The 24,221-nt window shown below is 40.1% G+C and overlaps 1 protein-coding gene across 1 annotated transcript in view; it reads right to left on the bottom strand.

The window, feature by feature from the left end:
* Nucleotides 1-24,221, bottom strand: part of MARCHF1 (membrane associated ring-CH-type finger 1) — a 533,052-nt gene that overhangs the window by 46,845 nt on the left and 461,986 nt on the right. Inside the window, exon 5 of the mRNA XM_024736081.1 lies at nt 7,663-7,843. Coding sequence (XP_024591849.1) covers nt 7,663-7,843 — 181 coding nt within the window. The remainder of the gene's footprint in view (nt 1-7,662; nt 7,844-24,221) is intronic.

Below are 24,221 nucleotides of genomic sequence, written 5' to 3'. Positions count from 1 at the left end.
TGTGTCCCTTATCCTTGGCAAAAGGAAAATAGATTCTCCCAAGCAGGGGACACTGTGTCCAGTTAAAAGACTTCAGTAAAGAATATAATGTAAGTTAAGTGTTTCTTTTCATATCTAGAATACTAACACCAGGTAACGTTCTAACCAACCTGGTGAAGTTATATTCTTCAAGAGGTAATGTTCAAAGAGAGAAACTGAACTAAATTAGTATACAACTGGGACTTCTAATAAGGAAGTACTGAAGAGAAATGTTCCAGCCAACAATGATCATTCCGGAATAGTTTACTTACGTCTCCTTTGGGAGACCTAGCAAATCCTGCTCTGTTTTCCCAGATGTCCAACTGGTAGCTAATACCTTCTTGATTACCCCAGGTTATGGGAAGCATGGAGAACAAAAGAGAAGAGACACTTTGCTATGTGTCTATAGTTACTGCAAAAAAAAAAAAAACCCTCTTGATATGATGGTCTCACAGTAAAGACCAGATATACGGTGGCTTGCTCTCTCTGAATGACCATTCCCATTCCCACAGAAAATTCTTGATTCCCACATCACTACCCACCAACTACCATGCTTTTCAAATTTATTACACCTTATTGTAAGTTATTCAGCCTTTTCCATCCTTCTTGCAGGGGACTCTAGGCCCTCTGAGAGCAGGGGTTTTCTATCTGGTTCTCTACTGAGCACCACTGAGACGTGGTACATCCTACCGGGAGTTGAGTGAATGAGTGAACTGGGCCCATTGGCACCTTTTCAGGACAACCATTCAGAACACAGCTGGCTGCGGCTCTGGGGTCCACTCTGCCTAGGGGCAGGCCTATTTATGGATGCAAGCTTCACAAAAGAAGAAGATTTGCTCCCCAGAGAAGAATATTTCTATTTTGAACCAATTATTCTATATTATTGAGCCCAGCTGTTGTTTTTCTGTTTTTGAAATTTTACAGACTAATTGACCTACGAGTGTTTCCTCAAAAGACAATAGGATGAGGCCATGTGATAATTCCCAGGTACCTATTAGAAAGATATGCAAGATGCTTGTATTTTCCATCCCATGATTATCTGACACAGACATGTTGGGATTGTTATCTACTCACCCTGGAATATTATTTTAATCAAAGTATCAATTGTAGTTCAATCGAGAGCATGAGGGTAAGGGAATAAAACAAATAACAGCAACAAAAGCCAAGAAAAGTGTTTTAGTACAGAAGATAGTGCTCCCATTGTATTGAACCCCTTCTCTTTTAATGATCTTCTTCTTGTTATCTGCTGGTTTCCTCACTCTCTCCCTTCCCACAGCAAGCAGTTAGGAACCTGCTGGCCCCTCCTTCTCACAGAATAAAGCCCCTGGAAGGTAAGGGAAGTGCCGGGCTGGCGACAACGCCACCACTGGACAGTGAGAAATCTGTGTGGAAAACTTCCTGGATCATTTGGAGACTGTAAGTTTGAAAACAGAATCACTTCCTAAGAGTATCTAAATCACTGAGGGCTCATATAATAATGAAACTGAAACTCAGCAAGAAGACGGCTGAATGAGCGTGCGCTGCAAATTATGAGTATGGATGTTCTGCAAGTGGTATAAAGGAAGCTTTGTCTGGCCCTGTACTAGGGCAGAGATTTTCATTGCTTCCAGGCTTACATGTCCGTGAAGAAATGAAACAGCAAACCTGCTCCCAAGAACTGGGCTCTGACTATAAGCGAACAGCCTGGAGACATCAAAGGTTCATTTGCGGAGGGCTTTCTTGTCATGTAATCCCAAGTAATTTGAGTCAAACTGAGAATTAAGAAGGATGCTATGGAGAACTCCAAGAACACTAGACCAATGTCAGCATGACACGCCTGCTAAAACCCTTGCCAATGATCAAAGAGAATCGCGCAGAAGTTCATCTAGAACTGACTTCAGCCTTTTACAGACCCAAGTCTGTAATTTTGATTTTGTTGTTTTTGTTGTTTAAAGCGAAAAGGCAGTAGCTATGTAGTATGTTGAACAAGGGCTACTGGAGGAGCAGAGGAGTGAAGCACCTGCTCTGAGAGCGGGAAGAAAGAGAAACAACAGAAAGCAGATAGAAGGGCTTTCAAAGCACAGTAGGCTGGCAAATGGGAGTGAAGATAAACGGCCGAGGCTGTTGATGTTTTCAGCCTGCAAAATAATTGACGTTTATATAATGATGTAACTGAGTATTAGGAAAATATATTGGGTGAGACAAGCATGTTTAAAAAAGAAGGTTTTACAAACTATGGTTACCAAAGGGGAAAGGGGGAGGGATAGATTAGGAGTTTGGGATTAACAGATACTACTGTAGATAAAATAGATAATCAACAAGGACCTACTGGATAGCACAGGGAATTATGCTCAATATTTTGTTATAACCTAAAAGGGAAAAGAATCTGAAAAAGTTTTACACATATACATAACTGAATCACTTTCCTGAGCACCTGAAACTACCACAACATTGTAAATCAACTATACTTCAATAAAAAAAAAATTTTAAAAGGTTTTAGCAACAACTTTATTTTAAAAGTTTTAATTTGAAAGATTTCCACTGGATAGTTTAAGTGAAAACTGAAGTTTTGATGCTTAAAGGGCAAGGTTCCCAGCGCTTATGGCAGTGAGATGCCATGCAGTGAGCACATGCTATGGAATCAGGAATCTCGGGGTGTGAGACAGCAAGTGGCTCATTTGCTCATCTGTAAAATGGGCTTCACGTGCCTACACACAATGGGGCTGTAATGAGATGAAATTAACTGAGAAATACATTCCAAATGCCTGGCACAGAGCAGAAAATTCAGCCTGTGGTGGTTGCATTAGTGAAACTGCAAATCACCCATAATGGTAAGTAAAGGATGCATTTTGAATTTCCTTTCTGTATTATTATGTATGATTATTCAATAGGGTGCTAGAAGCTGCTGGCTAGGAATCTGACTGCACCCTGCCTGGTCCAATGTTAAGGCTACGAACTGCAAGAGCTCCAGCTCAGCAGAGAATCAGTAACACCCTTGGGGTGGCTCACCTGCTATGCTAACTTGCATTGGCTCTTGGCTATTCTGAAAGATGGATGCTACCTCAAATGAAGGAAAGGAAAAAAATAACACAGTAGTTGTTAAATACAGTTCTTTATTTTCTGAAAATAGGTATTTCAACTAAAGCATTATAAGTCACTACGGTGGAAATGCAGAAATGTAAAAATGCTGTATAGCACAGGGAACTATATTCAATATCCTGTGATAAACCACAATGGAAAAGAATATGAATAAAAATGTATATATACGTATAGCTGAATTCGCTGAAAAGCAAAAATTAACGCAACATTGTAAATCACCTATCCTCCAATAAAATAAATTTTAAAATATCGAAATGATTATTCCTTTTTATTTAGCATAAGTTCTACAGAACTTACATTTATGAACTTACCAATCTTCAACTGTTTTTGAGCTATAAAAATGAGAAGTGCATATGGTTTGACCTAACTGCTACTAAAGCAAACGTAATTGAATTAATTCACTGCCTCATTTTATTTGTAGAAATGAGACAAGGAATTGATGCATGGATTTGCATATTTTGTATGATCTATTTGTCAAATAAGTTTGTAAATGGAAAACCATATAGAGAACTCTTTTAGGGAAGGACACACAGTGTCAGGAGTATTCTCTGTCCTCATTAAGCTTAGCTTTCTGTCCAGTAGCTGGCTTCTGCCATTCAGGAGTGAGATTCAGATCTGAGCCCCATGCAGTTCTTCAGCTTCAGAACAGATTAGTTTCCTCGTCCTGAGACTGCATGCAGTTGCAGACAGCACTTAGTCGTTGCTGCGCTTTCTGCATTGTTGACTTTTCTGGGCCCTGAGGATTATTCCTGATTCTTGGTCACTCAGTAGATTAATGAGACTTCTGTTGAGTGTTATAAAAGTAGCTGAGCCACTGACTTAAAGGTGATGAAAACTGCTTTTTCTCAAATAAGGCCTTGCTTTTATTTAGGCTTTAAATTTTCTTCTGGAAACATTAGGATACCTTGATGAATTCACTAACTTAGATTTTGGTGTAGTAATAGTAGCAATTAATGAAGTAAGCTTTCACTGATATCTTTAGAGGCTATTAAGCTCCAAGGTTTGTCAGACTATGAAGATTTGTACCTTTCTACTTCAAGAAACCATTTCATCTCCACAGAATCTCCTGCCTCCATTGGCTAATGACAGAAATTCAGAATCATTAGCTAAATTAATTGTTTCATGTGGTTGGTCTTTAGAATGTTATAATAAACTGTAATAGAATTACTGAGTTGAGAGCAATTAATTAGATGTACTTTGAATATACTCTAATTAAACGCTATACCTGTCATTCTTAATGACCACTTGAAAACTACCAAAAGAAAACTGTTGATGAATCTCAGTGCCATGAAAATAAACCACCCAGAACCGTTTAAATATGCCTCATGTCTGTATAGTTCACATCACTTCAAAATCTGAAAAGTCATTTCAGATACTGCCATTGAAGTATTACCACAGGGCCCCATAATTTTAAGGGAGAAAGTGAAAGTGTGGAATCCTTTTTCTAGGTTTTTAAAGCCCATAAATCATAGAGGTAGGAATAGCATGTATATTTCTTATGTCTAGGACTGTGTCAGACCATGTTAGACCAGGAGCTGAAAATTCAGATCTGTATACCAGAGCCACAGAGAGATCTGATGCTCAGAGATCACTGAGATCTCATGCTCAAATGAGAGGAGATCTCTCAGGATCAGAAAGAAGGAGGACTGAGAAATGCAGGGCCCTTGAGGGCAAACAGCTCTACAAAGGGGCCAGCCTCCCGCTAGCTACACTGGATGTTGTCTTACGGATATGTGGTTCCTGTCAAGCTAGATACAGTGGTTTTCAAACAAATACAGATGTGTGGGATTTTACATGAAATCATTACAGATTCAAATTTTCAGCCCTGTGGGTCAAGTCAAACACATCTGTGGGCTGTTGGCAAGCAGCCTCTGGATTAGATTCTGACATCCTCTGTAGGTATATATGCTATTAAAAATGAAGGATGTTGGGCTTCCCTGGTGGCACAGTGGTTGAGAGTCCGCCTGACGATGCAGGGGACGCAGGTTCGTGCCCTGGTCCGGGAAGATCCCACGTGCCGCGGAGTGGCTGGGCCCGTGAGCCATGGCCGCTGAGCCTGCGTGTCTGGAGCCTGTGCTCCGCAACGGGAGAGGCCACAACAGTGAGAGGCCTCCGTATCACAAAAAAAAAAAAAATGAAGGATGTTGATATGCTGCCCTTCATCAGTACTTATGACCAATCAAAGGAAACGTCTGTGAAAAGAAACTAGGGTATTTCATTAATCAACAGATAGGATGTGCCCACTAGGTTGCTGCAATATATATATTTTTAAATTTTTATTGGAGTATAGTTGCTTTACAATGTTGTGTTATTTTCTGCTGTGCAGCAAAGTGAATTGGTTATACGTATACGTATATCCACTCTTTTTTGGATTTCATTCCCATTTAGGTCATGACAGAGGACTGAGCAGAGTTTCCTGTGCTATACAGTAGGTTCTCATTGATTATCTATTTTATACATAGTTGTGTATATGTGTCAATCACAATCTCTCAGTTCATCCCAGCCCCCCTTCCCCCCTTGGTATCCCTAAGTTTGTTCTCTACGTCTGTGTCTCTATTTCTGCTTTGCAAATAAGTTCATCTGTGCCATTTTTCTAGACTCCACATATAAGCAATATTATACGATATTCGTTTTTCTCTTTCTGACTTACTTCACTCTGTAGGACAGTCTCTAGGTCTATCCACGTCTCTGCAAATGACACAATTTTGTTCCTTTTTATGGCTGAGTTTAAGATTAAAAAAATAGATGTATTCGTAGTCTTTCTCTGGTTTGTAAACAGGTTGGTTGAGGAAAAAAAAGATCTTTTGAAAGGATTGTAACTTATTGGGAATGGAATACTAAGAAAGGATCAAAGCTATATGTCAGGGGTGATTCTAGAAAAGCTGAAGGTAGAAGACTTTCCAAGGTCCATACAGCATCATGTACTGTTTATGACACAAAAATGGGGGAGGGGCACACAGTATGAAGAAGAGAAAATCAGAATATTTTATTATCCTAGATTGTTGGTTCTCATATTGAAATACTATGTTTGAAAAGTGGAAATGAAAATTTTATACAGATGTAGGTTGAAAAAAATGGAGAACTGTACAGATGTTATGAAACAATTGGTACTTCCCTGAGGGGTAAGAAGAGAAATTTACAGAATCACAGAGCACAATATGTCATGTAGCGGCTGCAGAGAGCACACAGCATCCTTCAGCGGATAAAGCAAAGGGCAAGGAGGTAGGGTCCGTTTCTATTTCTGGCATCTGTTGCTTTGGGACTTGGAGGATCAGAGTGTCACCTTTTGGCACTCAGGTCACCCCACATGTTAAAAAAATCCATAACTCAAAGGAGTTTTATGCACCAGTTTTGACATCTATAAACCACTGGCAGATTTTAAAAATCAAGGCTGTCACAAAAGCAGGGACTGTTGTTCTCCCTCTCTGTAATTTACAGAATGCATGAAGATTTGCAATGGCCAGCCACCAATCAGAGGTCTATTGGAATATTCTTGTTTGCTTTACATCTCTGCTCACCCTGGAACCCATCACCTTAATTCATTTTTTCTTTGCATGAAATTTAAGTGAAAAAGCAGCTCTAGGCAGATTCATTATTTAAGTTGCCGTTTCCATACTCTCCTTTGGAAATTGAGGCATCCGTATACGTAAGGCTTCTGTTAGGCTAAAAGATAAGTTAACATGCTAAAATCCAGGGTCCCAGCTATCATGCATGAAGTATATAAAGTTCATGTCTTCGTTTGCATCCTTTACAAGCTATCCTCGGCCAGCATTGATTTAGATGCTAACTTTATATTCAACTCAATTCTTACCTTCATTCTTTAGAAAAATATAACACATATGAGAAATCTGAAGATTAAATTTATAGATAAAAATACTTACCTCTCTCTTGCAGCTTGATGCACAATATGGAAAAATAATACATGAAAAAATAAAAATAATACATAAACTATCAAACCAAATCCCCAGATAAAGGCAAACACAAAAAAGAGTCCACGCCTTGTAGAAGACATCATTCTCTTCCATTACCTAATGCCTGGCTTTCAAGAAATTAGGTGAGTTCATATTGTTTAATCTATGGGATCTATTATCTAACCTTCTCGGGAAGTGACTTCATAAGTATCAATGCAATGCTCTCACAGTTCTCATCAATTCAGTTACCTTGACCCACAGGTATATTTTGCGCACACACACACACACGCACACACTTACACACACACACACACACACATGCAAATGCTTTTCTTTGACTCTGAAGAGTGAAACAAAAACCACAGGTCCTAGACCCTAAAACAGAAGTAGGGAGGATTATCTGTAAACACACGGCTGCATTTTACATATTGAGCCCAACCCAAGATGTGTATTCTTAGCGGATACTAGCATGTTAGCAAAATCTTATTGTGGAAAAGAAATGGGTTTTTGATATGTGTGTGTAACTGAATCACTTTGCTGTCCACCTGAAACTAACACAACATTGTACATTTCTACTGAAGTCAACTATACTTCAATTAACAAAATGCCTGCTTTGTCGGCTGTCTCTCTCACACCAGTCCCAGCGACACCCTACCTTGCGGAGGGGCTTGAGCTTGGTCTCCATGATGAAGTCGTACTTGCACAGCTCACAGCAGCGCGTGTCGGAGCTTTTGATCCACTGGTGGAGGCAGGCCTGGTGCACGAAGCGCAGGGTGCCCGTGCAGCGGCAGGGCGTGATGAGCGGACTCCCCTCATCCCCTTCGCAGTGGCAGATCCTGGGGAGGACACAGCAGCCGGGTGAGATCTCTCCCTCGGGAAGCACACGGCATCCTCCTCCCACACATCCCAGGCTGTATTAGAAACTGCAACCTCACATTCAGACCCATGGACATCGCACTTCGGCTTGATGCTAGAGCTGAATCTATGGCCAATACTAATTTCCTCTCCCCTGCATAGTCGTTGCTGGACTCTTAAGTCATGTTCAAAGGCATTAGACACCAATACCTCAAAAATGTGCGATCATTCCTACACAGAAGTCAATTTTAACAGCATAGCTATTGAGCTATGTCCCCACCTTCATCTATTAAAAGTCAATATCCACAGGCACAAGCTTGCTTTCATATACAAAAGTTACGACTTAGTATTCTAAGGAATGCTGGAACCTGGTAACTTCAATGTTTTACTTTGATGGTAGTTTTATGGGGTGTATACTTTACTACATATGGTATCTTACCAATGTGGAAGAATTCTGAAACATTTTAACAGGCTACTGTGGAATAAAGTGAATACAGAAAGTCTCAACCAGGAAATATTATGAAGCTTTTCCTAGGAAGATGCACACATATTTGGTCAAAACAAAAGGCCTCAACTGTCAATAATCATCGTCACAAAAGTTACTGGTTACAGAAAGTTCAAGTACAGTAAATCCTACTGTTTTAAAATGTTAATTACTACATCTTCCAAGGAACTCCTAGTTCAAGTAGTTTACTGAATTACTACGACTTCTAGTGTCACAGATTCATAGTCTATGAAATCTTCATTATTCTTCTCTTCAAATTAAAAAAAAATAATTTGTTTTCCTCACTGGGTAAGTTTTTATACCACCAGGTCACAAATTCAAACCTTAGAACTTCAATAATTCTTATTATATAACCAGCTGTTAGAAGTTGTTACTAAATTTAATTAGAAATATTGCTTGAACTCTGTTAGAAATATGAATGGAATGTTCCCAAAACACCTGTATATTAATTTTTTGGAGCAGAATCACAGTGGTAGGCTGGAAGAATGTTTGAATTGCTGTTACTTTCCTTTCATACCTCTTCTCCGGAAGCATGTTTTAAAGAGTGGATTTTAAAATATATTTATCTAGCTCAGCTGTCTCCCCAGGGGAAATGTGATGGTTGGTCAGATTGTTACTGCCATGAGATACAGGAATTGAAACCCAACCCTCCCCTAACCTCAAAATAAAGAAGTATGACACAGTACACTAGTATCTTGGATCTCTTTTTATTAAGTAAAGCTCTTTGGGTGGAGTGATAGGATGAGAACACAGGAAAGTTCAAAATCAGCGTCTGCCTTTCCCTGGACAGAGTTAGGAGGTATCAGTGTTGGATGTTGCAGCCCATGTCAAAGGCTGGCGTGGTGGGGAAAAACTAAAACTCATCTCAGAGCCTATTCTTTAATATGAAAGCCCGAGATATGTCCTCTCTCCAAACGTGTAGGTCCTAGGATCAGGGCTTAAGTATACTTTATAGCATACCTGTTGCTGACAGACTGTTGGTCAGTGGATGCTTGTTGACTAAAGGAATTGTTCAGTCAACAAACTGTGACTTATTATAAAAGCAACCAGTGAAAGCATATCTGGGTTTCTATAGCACATCATTTAATTGTAATATTTATTTTTTTGAGTCACTGAAACCTAATGCATTATACATCACGAGCGGCTGAGATTTCTGAAGTCCTTTGAACCTCTTCTCTACCTGTTCCCACACAAAGATACTCCCTTAGATCAGGGGCCAGCACACCGTGACCCATTTCTTCCTGCTGCACGTTTCGGTAAAGTTTTATTGGACCGCACCCACACACGTTTGTTTATGTATTATTTAGAGCTGTGTTTCACTGTAACTGTAGACCTAAGAGTTGATGCAGAGGCCCTGTGGCCACAAAAACTATCATCTTCACTACCTGGCCCTTTACAGAAAACTCATGTCTTAAACATGGTGATCCTGAGTTAAAGACAATGTCTGACTATTATCAACAATGATGAAAACAAGGTTCAGAAAATAAATCACCCCAAATTCTGCAAGTAACAAAAGTTGAAGTAAAGGTTCCAGAGAGAAGCACACAATAAAGGCGAAAGCCCCTCCTGACCCACCACTGAAGCCCGCTGGTCCATAGCAGTCTGCAGGGACAGGGGGTAAAGTTTCTTGTTTGAAAAAGAAAAATTTGCAGTTAATGCCATCTCATAATTCGTCACCACAAAGGGGGTCAAGTGTTGCACAGCTGCCAAGATGATTCTGAGGCTCTGATTTTTTATTAACTTGAAGAAGTAATTCATCATAAGCAGATGTAAACAGGGACCGCGCTGATTACTGAGTTCAGACTGACCACAACAGTTCTCTGCTTGTAGTCAAGACTTCTTAAATCTTACAGATTCTTTTTAAAGAACTTCTCCTGAAACTGTCACCCGAAGCATCACTGGCAATATCACTTTTTCATAAAGTTAAGATTATTTCCCATAGGAAAAATCAAAAGCTTGGTTCATTTCCATTTCACAAGATTTCTTTTTATGTGATTTTAGCATTTTGAATTTTTTCTAAATTATCCAACTCAGGTTGGCTCCTAAAGAGTCTTTTTCAAACTATGCTGATATTGTTCTAAATGAATTTAAAAGCTAAATATCAACTTCAAATATCTTCTAGAAATGAAAATAGAGTGACAGAGCCATTAGAGGAAGCATTAAACAATTCTTAAATTGATATACTCCACACAAACCATAACTGCTAAATTATAAATGAAAGCATAGTAATAAGAATATAAACATGCTTTTTTCCAATAGAATAATTGTGTAGAGAAAACGATTTCAATAATAAAATAAAAATGCACTGTAAAATAATCATAATTTTGATGCATTTTTACCTTATGGGAAATCGAGACTTGGGAATTAAGTGATTTTTTAAAAATCACTGATGGTCTACATTGGTGTCTGTCACCTAGCGGCAGGAACAAGCTGAATTCACAGATATTACTGGCATTTTAGTATCTTAACTGGCTGCTTACAGTCCAACCACCATGTGTTAGGCTTTCACCATTTATGACGTGAATAAACATCTACTTCCATATAATTTCTAGTTTTCTGTAAAGAGTGGACCACAAAATGCTATTCAGCAAATTAAATTTTAGAAAATGTGTGCGTGTGCGTGTGTTTGCAGCTTCAAGTCCCCCCTTAACGTCTGAGTTTTAAGTTGGCTTTTTCTTTTTCAGTCATAGAGATCTGAAAATGACCTCCACTGCCAGCCCCAGACCCCATCCCTTGCCAAGGTTTCTTGGCTCAGGTAGAATAGTATTTTTTTTTATGCATAAGTTTTTTAAAAAAATAATTCATCACTTAAAAAAATCTTCGTGAGGGCCGTAGTGATTATGTAACTTTAGAATTATTTTCATTCATTCATTCATTATTTAATTCATTCACATTTTCTTAGTTCTTGCTACATGCAAAGAAAATCAGACACTAGCATCTGCATGGAGGGTGACTTGAGAGGAAGAGAAGAGAACCTGAAGGCGGGGACACCATTTGGGCGATTACAAATATGTAGGTATTAAGAATCTGGAACAATGTGGTAACACTTGGGAGGAGATGGGAGACAGCCTGCAGAGAGTGTCAGGATCCCCGAGGGCCTTGCTTGGTTTCCATGACTACTAGCTTTGGCATCGAAGCACATCTACAACATGGGACTCTTCAAGGCAGACAGCATTGCAACTCTTTTCCCATATTCCATGCCATTTTTTCCCCTTTCTCTATCCCCTCATTTCCCTACCTACATTTTCTTCCATCCTCCTCTCTAACTAAATAAGCTTTAAACACAGTACTAATGGACACTGCTATGTTTGTAATGGTTTAATTTAGACGTTAATCTTTACTCAAAACCAGTCATCATGCTTCAGAGTTTGGCGCCCATTCTTCGCCTTTCAAAGAACCAGTTTGGTTTTATTGATATTTTTCTATTTTTTTAACCTTTATTTTATTTATTTCTTCTCTGATCTTTATTATGTCCTACCTTCTGCTGACTTTAGGGTTTTTTTGTTCTTTTTCTAATTATTTTAGGTGGTAGGTTAGGTTATTTGAGATTTATCTTGTTTTCTAAAGAAGGCCTGTATTGCTATGAACTTCCCTCTAAGAACTGCTTTTGCTGCATCCCATAGATTTTGTATGGTTGTGTTTTGATGTCCATTCTTAGAATTCACTTTCTTAAGCTAAAAAATGATTAGAACACATGTTGGGCAGAAGCCATGTTGAAAGGTAGTAAGCAGTTACAAGAAATTAGTGCTCAAGTAAACAAGTGAGGAGATATAACCACTCTTTTTGAGAAGTATGGCACAGCAATGAGAGGATGGTGGACTAGAGAAAATTTTAGTTTTCACTTTCATTTCATTTTTTTTAACAGTAAAAGCTGACTGTGTTCATAAGCAGAAGTGAAGGTGCCACAGAGAGGGAGACACTTACAGAAATAATCAGGCAAGAGAATGACCCATTGTTAAATGATGTTTCTTGAGAAGTCAGGAGAGTGTGGGGAAAGAAAAAATGGTAGAGGAATATCTTTGGACAAGTGCAAGGGTATCCAGGAGGGAAACAGACACCATTTCCCGTGAGCAGGAGGCAGAGGAGAAACGGTAGGTGAAGATGGAAAGGAGGTGGGGGCAGGGAAGGTTCAGCCCCTGGGCCTAGGGGGGTCTTACTGTCTTCCCTGATATAACAGACAACAGGTAACTAAAGGGAAGGCAGGAAGGCACAGGGTTATGGTCTCACAGAGGCTGTAAATAATTAAAGAAAGCCACTGGGAGAATGAGATGGAAAATTAACCAAGCATGTGTATCAGAATCGTGGAGCAGCCATGAGGTCCTCGGTGAGATGAGACAGCATGGATTTATGGTGGATGTTCTGGGACTCAGTTTGCTGAGCAGTCAGAGAGGTCCTACAAAGGGTAGCACAACCTCTCCGTCCCGAGATCACCAGGTCAGGCTGGAGAAGGATGAGGAGTGAAGGATTCTGGTGCATCAGAGAAGACGGTGTGAAGAGAGTTGTCATAAAGTCTAGATGAACTGAGCCGGGAAGCTAGTGAAACCACCTCACGGTCATTGTATTATGAGAAAAGGATGGGTTTGAGAGACCAGAAGACACAGCGATGCAGAAGAACAGATGCTGAAAATAGGAGGAAATGGGACAAAGATTGTCCCTGTGTACAGTATGCATTCATCTCCCTCGTGGATGAATTTGTATCCCTTCTGTTGTATTTTTTCCATTGTCACAGAAAAAATAAAAAATATAGACTTATTTGGTGCTTGAGGTTCACAAGCAAATCCAATCCTGACTCACATCCTTGTTTTCCCCTCCAGTAAACTGGTGAAGTTCTCTGTTTACTCATGTGCAAAATGAGGTCAAAAATAACTCTTAGGGTGTCATGAGAATTAAATAAAAGAGTACATGTCTGGCATATAGCAGGCAATCTAATACTTGTTAATTTTATAATGGCTAATTTGTTAATTTTGTCATGGGATCATGGGAGATTAATACTATTATTAATGTGGTTTTTCTATGTTACTGCTGCCAATGCACTGGGACTAACAGCTTTTAGCAGCTAGTTTGTGAAGTCAGTTAAAGCAAGTGCTGGTAAGGCCAAGGTCATGAATTCTGGCAGCATCCAGGTGAGTTAGTTATGACACCTTTGAATCCCCAGGTTAGTCGAGTCACAAACATGTCTCAAAGAAATCCTGGCATGGGAGTGTGTTTAGAGTAAACCTGGGATGGGATTCAGCTTCACTCTTCTGTATGTTGGGTGCTCTCAGACAAGTTTTCAGACAGTTGAGAGGCCCGTGTACCACAAAAAAAAAACAAAACAACAACAAAAGAAGAGCATGCAGGATGATTGTAGGGACTGAAATAGTGACTACTTATGGAGGACCAGCCCAAAATGTCGGTATTCTGGAACCTGGAAAGATGAGAGATGATGGGGGATATGATCCTATGATAAGACATAACAGTTGAGTTACCATGTGGAGAATAGTATACAATTCAGCATGTCTAAATTCATGGGTAAAACTCGTCTACCATAATTTAATATTGTAGGGTACAAGGCTTACCTCTTAAAGTATGAGTGTACTTGTTTTGAGAGAAATAAAAAAAAATACTAAGTCCTACATTTAACATCTTGGAGGGGAAAAAAAAAGCAAGGAAGGGTCATTACATGCCAATTGTCTTTAGATATATGACAGGCTATTGTGTGAAAGGGCAGCTGGTCTTATTCTGAACCATAACTGGATCCAGGGAGTACAAGTTAAAGAATATATACATTGATATACACAGAACTTTCCAAAGATGAACTGAGCTTGCCCAGGAGGGTGTGGATTTCCCACCATGGAAGGTACTCAAGCAACAAACGTCAAGTTGTGTGATTACATGGCAGGCATAGCGTAAAGGAATTCAAGCAAGGAATTCATGTACTTAAACTACATGACCTAAAATTTCTAGTGTTGCGAGTCTGTTTTCCTTCCTTTCCAACAGACCGATCTCCCTGCTCCACCCCCTGAAATTTCTTTGTCAGCATTTCCCCTCTGCTTATCCTGGGAGTTTTGTACTTAACCCTTTGATTTTTCCATTCTACGCTGACTGCCCCAGGGAGGCCATCCTGGACCACAAGTTCAAGCATTGCTCCTAGACTTGTGATTTTAAAATATTCATCTCCAAAAACAACCGTTGCCCCTCCAACAGCAAGAAACCTCAGCTGGTTCTTATTGGTTCCTGCATCTCACCATCTCCAAAATAGCCTCTCTCCCCAAAGAGGCCATTCCATCAACATCAACATCCCGTTCTACTGCTTGCCTTTGTTTTGAGCCTTTCAGGTACTTCGTACTCTAAATTCAAATGATCAATATGCCAAATATTTTTCTCCCTTAGTGTTTTGGTTTTTTTAAATTATTTTCCTCTTTTCATCCTCACTGCCATTGCTCTGGTAGTTTTGAATTGTCACCAGATACACAAACTGTCTTAAAGCCTTTGCTCCTTCCAAATCATTCTTTAAACATAGTTATTCAGATCCTCTTAAAATACTGCCATTCTTCAAGAACCCTATCATCAATCAAATAAAATCCAAATTACTTCACCTGGTTTTCAGCTGACCTTCCATAATTTGGATTTACCTTACCCATCCTGCTGCATTTCCTCGTAATCCCTAACACACAGGCATAGCCGCATGCTACAGCATTTACCAGCTGAGAAGCTATGAGTTTTGCCACAAATAACTTAAGCACTGTGCCAAGATCTTGATTCCTCTCCATCTAGAGGGCATTTTAAGGGTCTGGGTGTGTTGTCCATTAATCCCAGTTAACTCACAAATATTATCATGTTCTGCGCATGTCATGATGTAGAAAGTGTTGGGAAACACTGGTGTGGTTTTTAATAGTACAATCACCATTAGAACCCTAGTTCTGCTGGTACATGTCTGTTACCTCACTTAATCTCTAGTATTTTCAAGTTCCTCACCAATAAAATAGGAAAACAGCAGTGTCTACTTCATAGGATTGTTTATAAGAATTAATTGTCAACTGCTAAATACTGTTTTTTTAAAATTAATGCTCAGATGTTTATTTCCTCAGCCTATTGCGTTCTGTGACTGTGCTTCTGGGAATTTTCTCAAATATGATCCCAAACCCCTGAGACCCTATTTCTTTCTTTTTTCTTTTTTTTTTTGCGGTTCGTGGGCCTCTCACTGTTGTGGCCTCTCCCGTTGCGGACCACAGGCTCCGGATGCGCAGGCTCAGAGGCCATGGCCCACGGGCCCAGCCGCTCCGCGGCATGTGGGATCCTCCCGGACCAGGGCACGAACCTGTGTCCCCTGCATCGGCAGGCAGACTCTCAACCACTGCGCCACCAGGGAAGCCCGAGACCCTATTTCTTGATCACACTTCATTTAAATTTAAGCTGCCCTAAGACTTACATCCTTCATGAAATAGACTCTAGATCTTCTTTCCCTACAGTGTTTGAGGTGTCACTGTTCTTAGCACAGATACAGATCCGGTCTTTGCTGTTTGTGGTTTCATCTATGCAAGTTCTGCTATTATGAGCTCAATAAATTCTTGTTTATTAATTTTGAGGGTCAGGATCTTCTTTGTATGGAAAGAATAGCAGGATATTAAGAGTAATTTAAGTGATGTGAGTGTTAAAAAGTCAAGGTGAAGATGGCTGATTCCCAGACTGCAAATGGATTCGGAATGCTATACTTTAAACTATCGTTTAAGCATGTACAGACCAAAAGAGATAGCCGAGGTTAGTGAGACGATTTATCAATTCTCAGAAGATGTTACCAACTACCAGTGTTTTGTTTATGTTTCGGGAAAACTCACTTATAATGAAAGTGAGAGATGTATGACCCTTACAAGTACCATGCACTCTTTATTTGCATTTGAGGAACTAAACTGAGGTGTACCAGTTTTACACCCTCTCTGAGCATCAGAGGAAGTCAAGCAAACCGGTCTGCTGGAGAAAGGAGAAGTAACTCTTATTTAATAAACAGAGAAGAAGATAGGCAGTATTTAATATTAGTCTTACCGGCAGCTGTTTCCAGCATCTCTTATTGATATGGAGCCAGAATATATCTTTAGAATTAAAAGAAAAAGGCCTTGCAAATCAGGTTTCTAAGATTTCCCTACAGAGATGAAGATAAGTATTATGAGCTACCATTCAGCCTGAGATTTAAAATATTTTGAAAACTTCTATTAAAGGTACAATTATGACATAGGAATAAAAATATTTTGTAGAGAGCTGATACAATTTTTATAATCGTAAGATGGGTCATTCTGAATCTACAATCTTTTTCTACAGATGAGTGACAGCTCTTTACACACAAGTGACTTTTTTAAGTGTTTTGTTTTCTCAAAGGAATATTTTCAACTCGAAAAACCTGGTATATACCATGACTTCCTGAGTTTGATTTCATGCCCTAATTTGTCACCACTGACTTGGTCAAAACCTCAGACCATCTGCACAGAGCTGCAGGGAAGGATCAACAACAAAGGCAGAAACATAGCAACGTCCCTGGTTCCTCACTGGGCCCTGGAGCAAATCCAAAGTCACAGCTAATGAGCTGCGTCTTCTTCCCATCGGATACCACACGAGGGAAAACAGTGGAGAGCACAGTGATCACTTGTGCCAGTGATGGAAGCACAGGAAGCACAGGCTTATCTGAGTTCACAGGTACTTGGGTTAGGTGACCTGCAGTGGCTTGGTAAGATGCTATCTGAATTGCTCCCCTTGCAGCCCTATCACCTCTGGTGATGGCTCGAACCTACTGATCCCAGGAGTTTAAACCCTGATTGGGATTGAAGGTTGTCATAAGAACTCCATTAGTGGCTAGCCCAGTGATTCAATCTCATAGTAGGCTAGGTCCTCTTGGAGGGCTTTCTGAGACATCTCCGTGGGTGCATGGAGTATGTGAGATTTCCTCCCCTGTGTGTTGGCATGTGTAGCCCCAGGAGTCCCAGCCCCAAGTGTACCCAACAACAGGATAGATCTTCCTCATTAGTCTTAGTATCAGCTCAGATGGTCCAAATCCTCCAGGTCAGGAGAGATCAAAGGATGGGTTGTGCCCTATGGGATAACCCCTCCTTTGTTAGCCATCACCTTGCTTTCCCATCCACACTCTGTTGGTGGGTTCAGACAGAGCACGGTCTACTTCTGAGTAGAGAAATGGATTTTCCCCAATGGTGCTTACATTTCCAGATCCTACCTTATAATTTTGGTGACATATAGATGAGTTAATAGATAATAAACATTGAATAAATATCCTGAGGTAATGATTCTCTCTACACTCTCACACATCACCAACATTCATTTTATGTCAGCTTTGAGACCTTTCTGTGTGTGTTCGTAAGATGGACAAAACTGAACTAGAGACATTTCTAAGCAGGAATTCTTAAAGTTGTTAGGCTCAGGGCTTCCCTGGTGGCACAGTGGTTGAGAATCCTCCTGCCAATGCAGGGGACACGGGTTCGAGCCCTGGTCCGGGAACATCCCACATGCAGCAGAGCAACTGAGTCTGTGTGCCACAACTACTGAGCCTGTGCTATAGAGCCCGTGAGCCACAAGTACTGAGCCCATGTGCTGCAACTACTGAAGCCCGCGTGCCTAGAGCCCGTGCTCGCAACACGAGAAGCCACCACAATGAGAAGCCCGCGCACCGCAATGAAGAATAGTCCCCACTCGGCTGCAACTAAGAGAAAGCCTGCACGCAGCAACGAAGACCCAACACGGCCAAAAATAAATAAATAAATTTATAAAAAAAAAAAGTTGTTAGGCTCAGTTTTTATTAGCTGCATGCGTTGAAGGGAAAAGGAAAAACAAAAGGACAGGTAACACACACTCATTTGCTTTCTGTGTAGATATAAGCAAAGAAATATATTTGGTCAGATGCAGAATAGGGCTTTTGTACATGCATAATAACAGAGCTATCAGAAAACTTAGCGTTATAACTTTTTAGTCCTTTTACTTTTCTGCATGTGGCAGAGATTCTTAATTCAAATTGATTTTGTGATACCGCTTTTTTCGTGATTGCTTAGTGTTTGAATCCCCATAACCTCATCCTCAACCATGACTTCTTTCTGTTTTTGTCTATTCATTAATCTTATCTGGTGGAGCATTACTTCAAAGGAAGTCTCAAGCTGCCATGCATAACTGACAAAGAAGGTAATTTATTTACAGATAACCAAGAATGCACTGAATGAATTAAAAAGATGATTCTGCATATAAATTCTCCTACACAGGCAAGTGAGTGTCTTGGCAAAATACTGATGTCTTATAGTAGCTCCAGCCACCTTGAGTGAACACTGGTCATTCTTGATTCATTTATTCACGTATTCCTTTGTTTATTTATTCATGTAATCATTCTCTCACCAAATAATCTGTTGCATGTGTGCAAGGTTATACGAGGTGGTGAGATAAATGCAGAGATGAGCAAGTCTCAGTCTCTGTCCTTCAAGGAGCTTATACTTTGACACTTTATACACTGGACACCTGCACAACTAGCTGGAATCCAAGTCACCGTGTGATGTACGCCATATCAAATGCTGTGCAAGGCAGGGAAAGAGAATGTGTAGATTGGGGTGGGGGGAGGGTGGTTAGAGCCTAATGGAAGATGTATATAGAAAGTGGAATTGGGGCCTGGGGAGAATTTCTGGCAGATGGAGATGGAAGTTGGTAGAATACTCCAGACATAGAAGATCCTTTCAGTGAATGCCTAGAAGTAGGAATCACCAGGTAATCGGGTCAAGTATGAGGCTAAGTTTGAAAGGAACATGAAAGTTTGGGTAGGATTGTACTGGGATGTCACACTGACAAATTAAGATGATGGAGAGCCTAAAACACATTTCCTTCATCCAGCACCGACATTTACACACACACACACACACACACACACACACACACACACAGGCATGCACATGAAAAGTTTTAACTATCAATATATTCAGTTGGAGGGGGAACTCAATAAAGAATCGGATTAAGAAAAAATTATTAGAAAGATTAATCTGCCTGTGTAACCTCAGAGATGAGACAGAAAAAGAAGGGGATATTACAATCGTCAAAATCAACAGTAGTAAGAACATGCACTAGTGTAAGAGTCGTGACAATGAAAAAAGATAACAGGAGATACTGAATAAGTAAAGGTGGTGGGATGTAGACACGAACTTGGGAAGAGGAGCAGGGATGAGCCGTGAGAGGAGAGGAAAGGACTGACTACACTGACTTCAGGGTTTTAATTAAAACTATGATACAGAGAATGGATCAAAAACAAGATCCTCCTGTATAGCACAGGGAACTACACTCAGTGTCCTGTGATAAACCGTAACGGAAAAGAACATGAAAAAGAATATGTATAACTGAGTCACTGTGCTGTACACCTGAAACTAACACAACATTGTAAATCAACTCCACTCCAATAAAATAAAGAAAAAAGCTTCTCCGGACAGAGGCGCAAGATTTACCGACTTACAGGGCCTCTGAGCATTTGTGTGTCACCACAAGCACCACCTGGAAACGATAATGTTCATAATTTAATTTTTAACTTAGTTACACTGTATGGGGAGGGTCGTTTTGAAAAGCAGAAGGAAGCAGTTCCACACATTCTCATAGATGCAATTTTCTTGGATTTGAGATATTTCAATGAATAAACATATTCGAAAGAGGTTTTTCCACAGAGCAACAGAGTTACCTATGACAAATAATTATTTCAAATAACAAGCCTAGTTGACGTAGACTTACAGCCAAGAGGTTTCTAAATATTAAGCCCAGAATTTTACCTTCTCTCTTCTCTGCGCATTAAAGAAAAAGACACAGTCTGCACTGCTATCAAGAAACTGGAGGAGAATATTACTGTTGCTCCTATTATACGTCAGCTATAAATCATCAGAAACCGAAACAAGCTGGGAATTCATCACGAGGGTCATCTCCTCTTTATTTTATTTATCTTGCATTATGTATAGTACAACACCATGCTTGAGGTTTCATTTTGCACTTGCATTTTTCACTTCTGTAGTTTGTGCATGAAGAAGAAATGTTCTACTTTACCTTTCATTAAACCCCATGCTGAAGTTATACGTTTAAAAATTTTTAATTGTTTCTATCTTCACATAAAGACAGCTGCTTCAAAGACATAACAATAAGGCAGAGATAGCAGGAAAGAGATATGTTACTGCTTTTTATTTTCAAATTATATTTTAATTTTCAAATAGCATCTTAAGGTGTATGTTCTCTAAAGGAAGTACATAGTGAATATAAACTGCTAGTAGCTTCAGTTTGATTTCATACAAATAGTATTTTACTTGAGTCTAACTGTAACAGCCTTAACTATTATAGAAAATTACATATCTACTGTATATATACCCACATATACATATGTTATAAACGTAAATGTATATGTTTCAGTCCATAAGGAATATTCACATTATATCAATGAACCACACTGATGCAGGGTTTGCTGATCTTCACGCTCGATCCCTTAATGGCATCTGACAAAAAGTAAGGGAATTAAACAGCTGCAAATGGAACAAAAGCGTCTGCCTTATTGCTGCAACATATCATCGTGATGACTACAGGAAAATTGATCTGCAGCGAACTAACCACTGGCAAAGGTATGAAGAAGCTACATAAGCTAAACTCATTTGTGAGCCTTGTTTCTGCACAGAGTAGAATTTGGGCTAAGATATCTCCCAAGGGATGTTGAAGGCTGTGGCTTCATAGGTGAGAATTCGGGACGAATGCTCTTTTAGCTGAGTGGCCTCAACCTGTGGTTAGACTTTGTCACGTTGGTTCACTGTGGGGAAGGTGAGTAGGGGTGGTGAGGAAGAAGAAACATATTCTCTTTTTATCCTATTCTTCAAAGGATCTTCCTAAGCGAATCTAAGATGATTTTACCTCAGCCTTTTCTCTTCTTCACAAATGATATATTGTATATAGTAGACCATGCAAAATGATCAAAAATATATAAGCCATGAATTTTAGGATCCATCACTGTATTTCTTATAAAATCAATAGGCTCTTGCAATGGCACATTTTAAGACTAAAATAAAATGTAAATGGAACACAACAAAGTAAAACCAAGCATGGTATCATTTTAAAAATCACCCTTGCAGCAACGTGCAAGTTATTACATATCATCATGGGAAAGTGAAGCGGTTACACAAGAGAGGACTGATCTTGAGCTATTTCCATATCATCATGGGAAAGTGAAGTGGTTACACAAGCGAGGACTGATCTTGAGCTATTTCTCAAGAAAAAGTGCAGGCTGCCAGTGGACACGGACATTTGCTCCTTTGACATTCTTTTTCCCACAAATACTGACTATCTAGGGAGCTTTGGAGCTGGAGAATCCTCCTTTTAAGTGCTCATCTTGAGGTAGCTCTCTAGTCTCTTGATAGGGCCTTAACTCTGTCTTCTGCCAAGCCTTGACTGTCAAAGAAAGTGGCACACGTTGCTTACACGCAGGTAGCCAAGGATGCCATCCACTATGTTGAAATGTTCTCATTATAAGGAAAGGAGTTTTGCTCAGTCATTCTTTACTAGCAAAAGCTGGGTTTCATCTGAACGCTCGATTTGCTTTTCTGTGAATCCTGTTTCTTTCTTTGCTTTGACCACCGTGCCTATGAAAATTAAACCTGTAGTAAATCTCCATATATGCATTTTTGTGGATTTAGTAGTTTTCTACCCTTCTTTTCATGTGTCCTGATTTTCTCAATTTCCTATTTTATCTGTTTTGAGTGTGTGTGTGTGTGTACACACATATACACATGTATACCTATATATACACACATATATATATATATACATGAAAAAGGGGTCAAATAATTTAAAAAGGACATAGAAAATTTTCAAATACAAACATGTATCATCCCCTTTACTTGCTTTGTGTTTTGCTGTCTCTTATGCATGACTTGCATTGGGATCCTTTTCCGTACCCTCCCCAGCACACTATGATCAACCCATGGGGGCACGAACACACTCTATTACAATTGTCTGTTTTCTCCTCTGCAGCCTCTGCTCCAGTGGTGCCCAAACATAAGGCTGCATCAGACTCACACAGAGGGCCAGGGCCAGTTAAACTAGGGGCTGGGCCCCGCTCCCAGAGCTTCTGATTCAGTATGTCTAAGTTGGGTCCCAATAGTTTGCATGTGAAACAAATTCCCACTTGATTCTGATGCTATGGGTGCAGGGACTATCTTTGGGAACCATGGATTTAGCTGGGCTTCATTTCCTATCCTGTCATTTGTTAAGTGAATTGCAACTAGATGAGAAATTTGAGGTTTCATCAAAGATGAAAACTGTAAAAGACAATTGTATCTTTTATTTCCTCCAATCAAGTTGTCACGTTTGGGAACCCCTGTCCCAAACGGTTTCAGGAGCCAAGAGGAAATTATTTGTACCCGTCGTTCACCCCAGGGTCCATTCTACTGAGTCCAGATCACAGATGTACCACCAAGTGGGCTGCTACCCGAAGTGTGATTCTTATGACACACGTGTCTTCTGGGGGTCAATTTGTTCACCCAAGATTGAGCTGGAAATCAGTGATTCTCAGCCCTAACTGTGCATGAGAATCATCTAGGATGCTTTTATAGATGTGCCTGTGCTGAGACATCGCTTCCAGAGGGATCTGGATGAAGCCCTGGCAGCATTTTTTTTTTTTTTTTTTTTAATTTCCCAGGTGAGTCTGATGTGCAGGCCAGACTGACAGCCACTGGGTGAGGTGAGCTCTCTAGGTCTTTCCAGCTCTACCTGGTAGGATTTTGAGGCTTTCAAGTGCTGAATGGAACCATGACTTCTCAACCATGGGACATTTTGACAGTGTATATGACTTCTATTTCATTCTAGTTATTATTTTTTCTTTCTTTCCTCCTCCTTACTTTTCTCCCTTGGTACTGGCTGAGAGTGTGGCAGAGCACCTTAGTTAACACCCTCGGAGAGCTATGAGCTAGCCTGAACCCGAAAACCCCGAAAATAAAGACACCAGAATTTGTTAAGGTGAGGCTCAGAGGGCCAAACAAGAACAAAGTGGTGCAACTTGGGCAGAAAATAGGGAGGTTTTGATTATTATTTATTAGATAACCATGAAGGAAAGAGGAAAGTTTTTAGTCTAATGTCTAAAGAAAAGGCCATCTCCAAGAAGCTACCCAAACCCAGGACTCCGGGATTATGGCATCTTCAGTCTGCAAAAACATGCAAGCGAGTGGAGGGGAACCAAGAGTCCTCTGGAACAGAGGCGGGAGGAAGGTCATGGTGCTGAGTTTGAGACGCTCAGAGGCCTATGAACGGTAAGGCAACTCCCTGGGGCTGCTCCAGAGCCATTTTAATTTCTGAACCGAATTAGACACTGTATTTAAATTTACCTATGTCTGAGGATGGTTGCAGAAGATTTGAAATGAATGTATAACTACTCTGCAACAGTTACAAGGAAGATGAGAACTCAAATATGGTGATTAAGAATGGAGGGAAAAAAAGTAAAAGAATGGAGGAAATGCTCAAGCTATAAATACATTCTCAGAGACAGATCATGATGTAGTAGCAACAAGCACTGTACCCAATACTCATCAGCATATGTACACAGTGTGCATTTCCTGTTCGCATAAACATATGAATATATGGGTTTAAAAAGGAACTTATGTGACAGAAAGAAGAGGAGGAGGCCTTCAAGATGGCGGAGGAGTAAGACGCGGAGATCACCTTCCTCCCCACTAATACATCAGAAATACATCTACACGTGGAACAGCTCCTACAGAACACCTACTGAATGCTGGCAGAAGACCTCAGACCTCCCCAAAGGCAAGAAAGTCCCCACGTACCTGGAAGGGATTAAGAGCGCTGCTTAAAGGAGCTCCAGAGACGGGCGCGAGCTGCGG

The sequence above is a fragment of the Neophocaena asiaeorientalis genome, unplaced genomic scaffold, assembly GCF_003031525.2.
Source record: "Neophocaena asiaeorientalis asiaeorientalis breed wild unplaced genomic scaffold, Neophocaena_asiaeorientalis_V1.1 scaffold7, whole genome shotgun sequence".
Lineage (NCBI taxonomy): Eukaryota > Metazoa > Chordata > Mammalia > Artiodactyla > Phocoenidae > Neophocaena > Neophocaena asiaeorientalis.
This window is presented reverse-complemented; position numbering and strand designations above follow the sequence as displayed.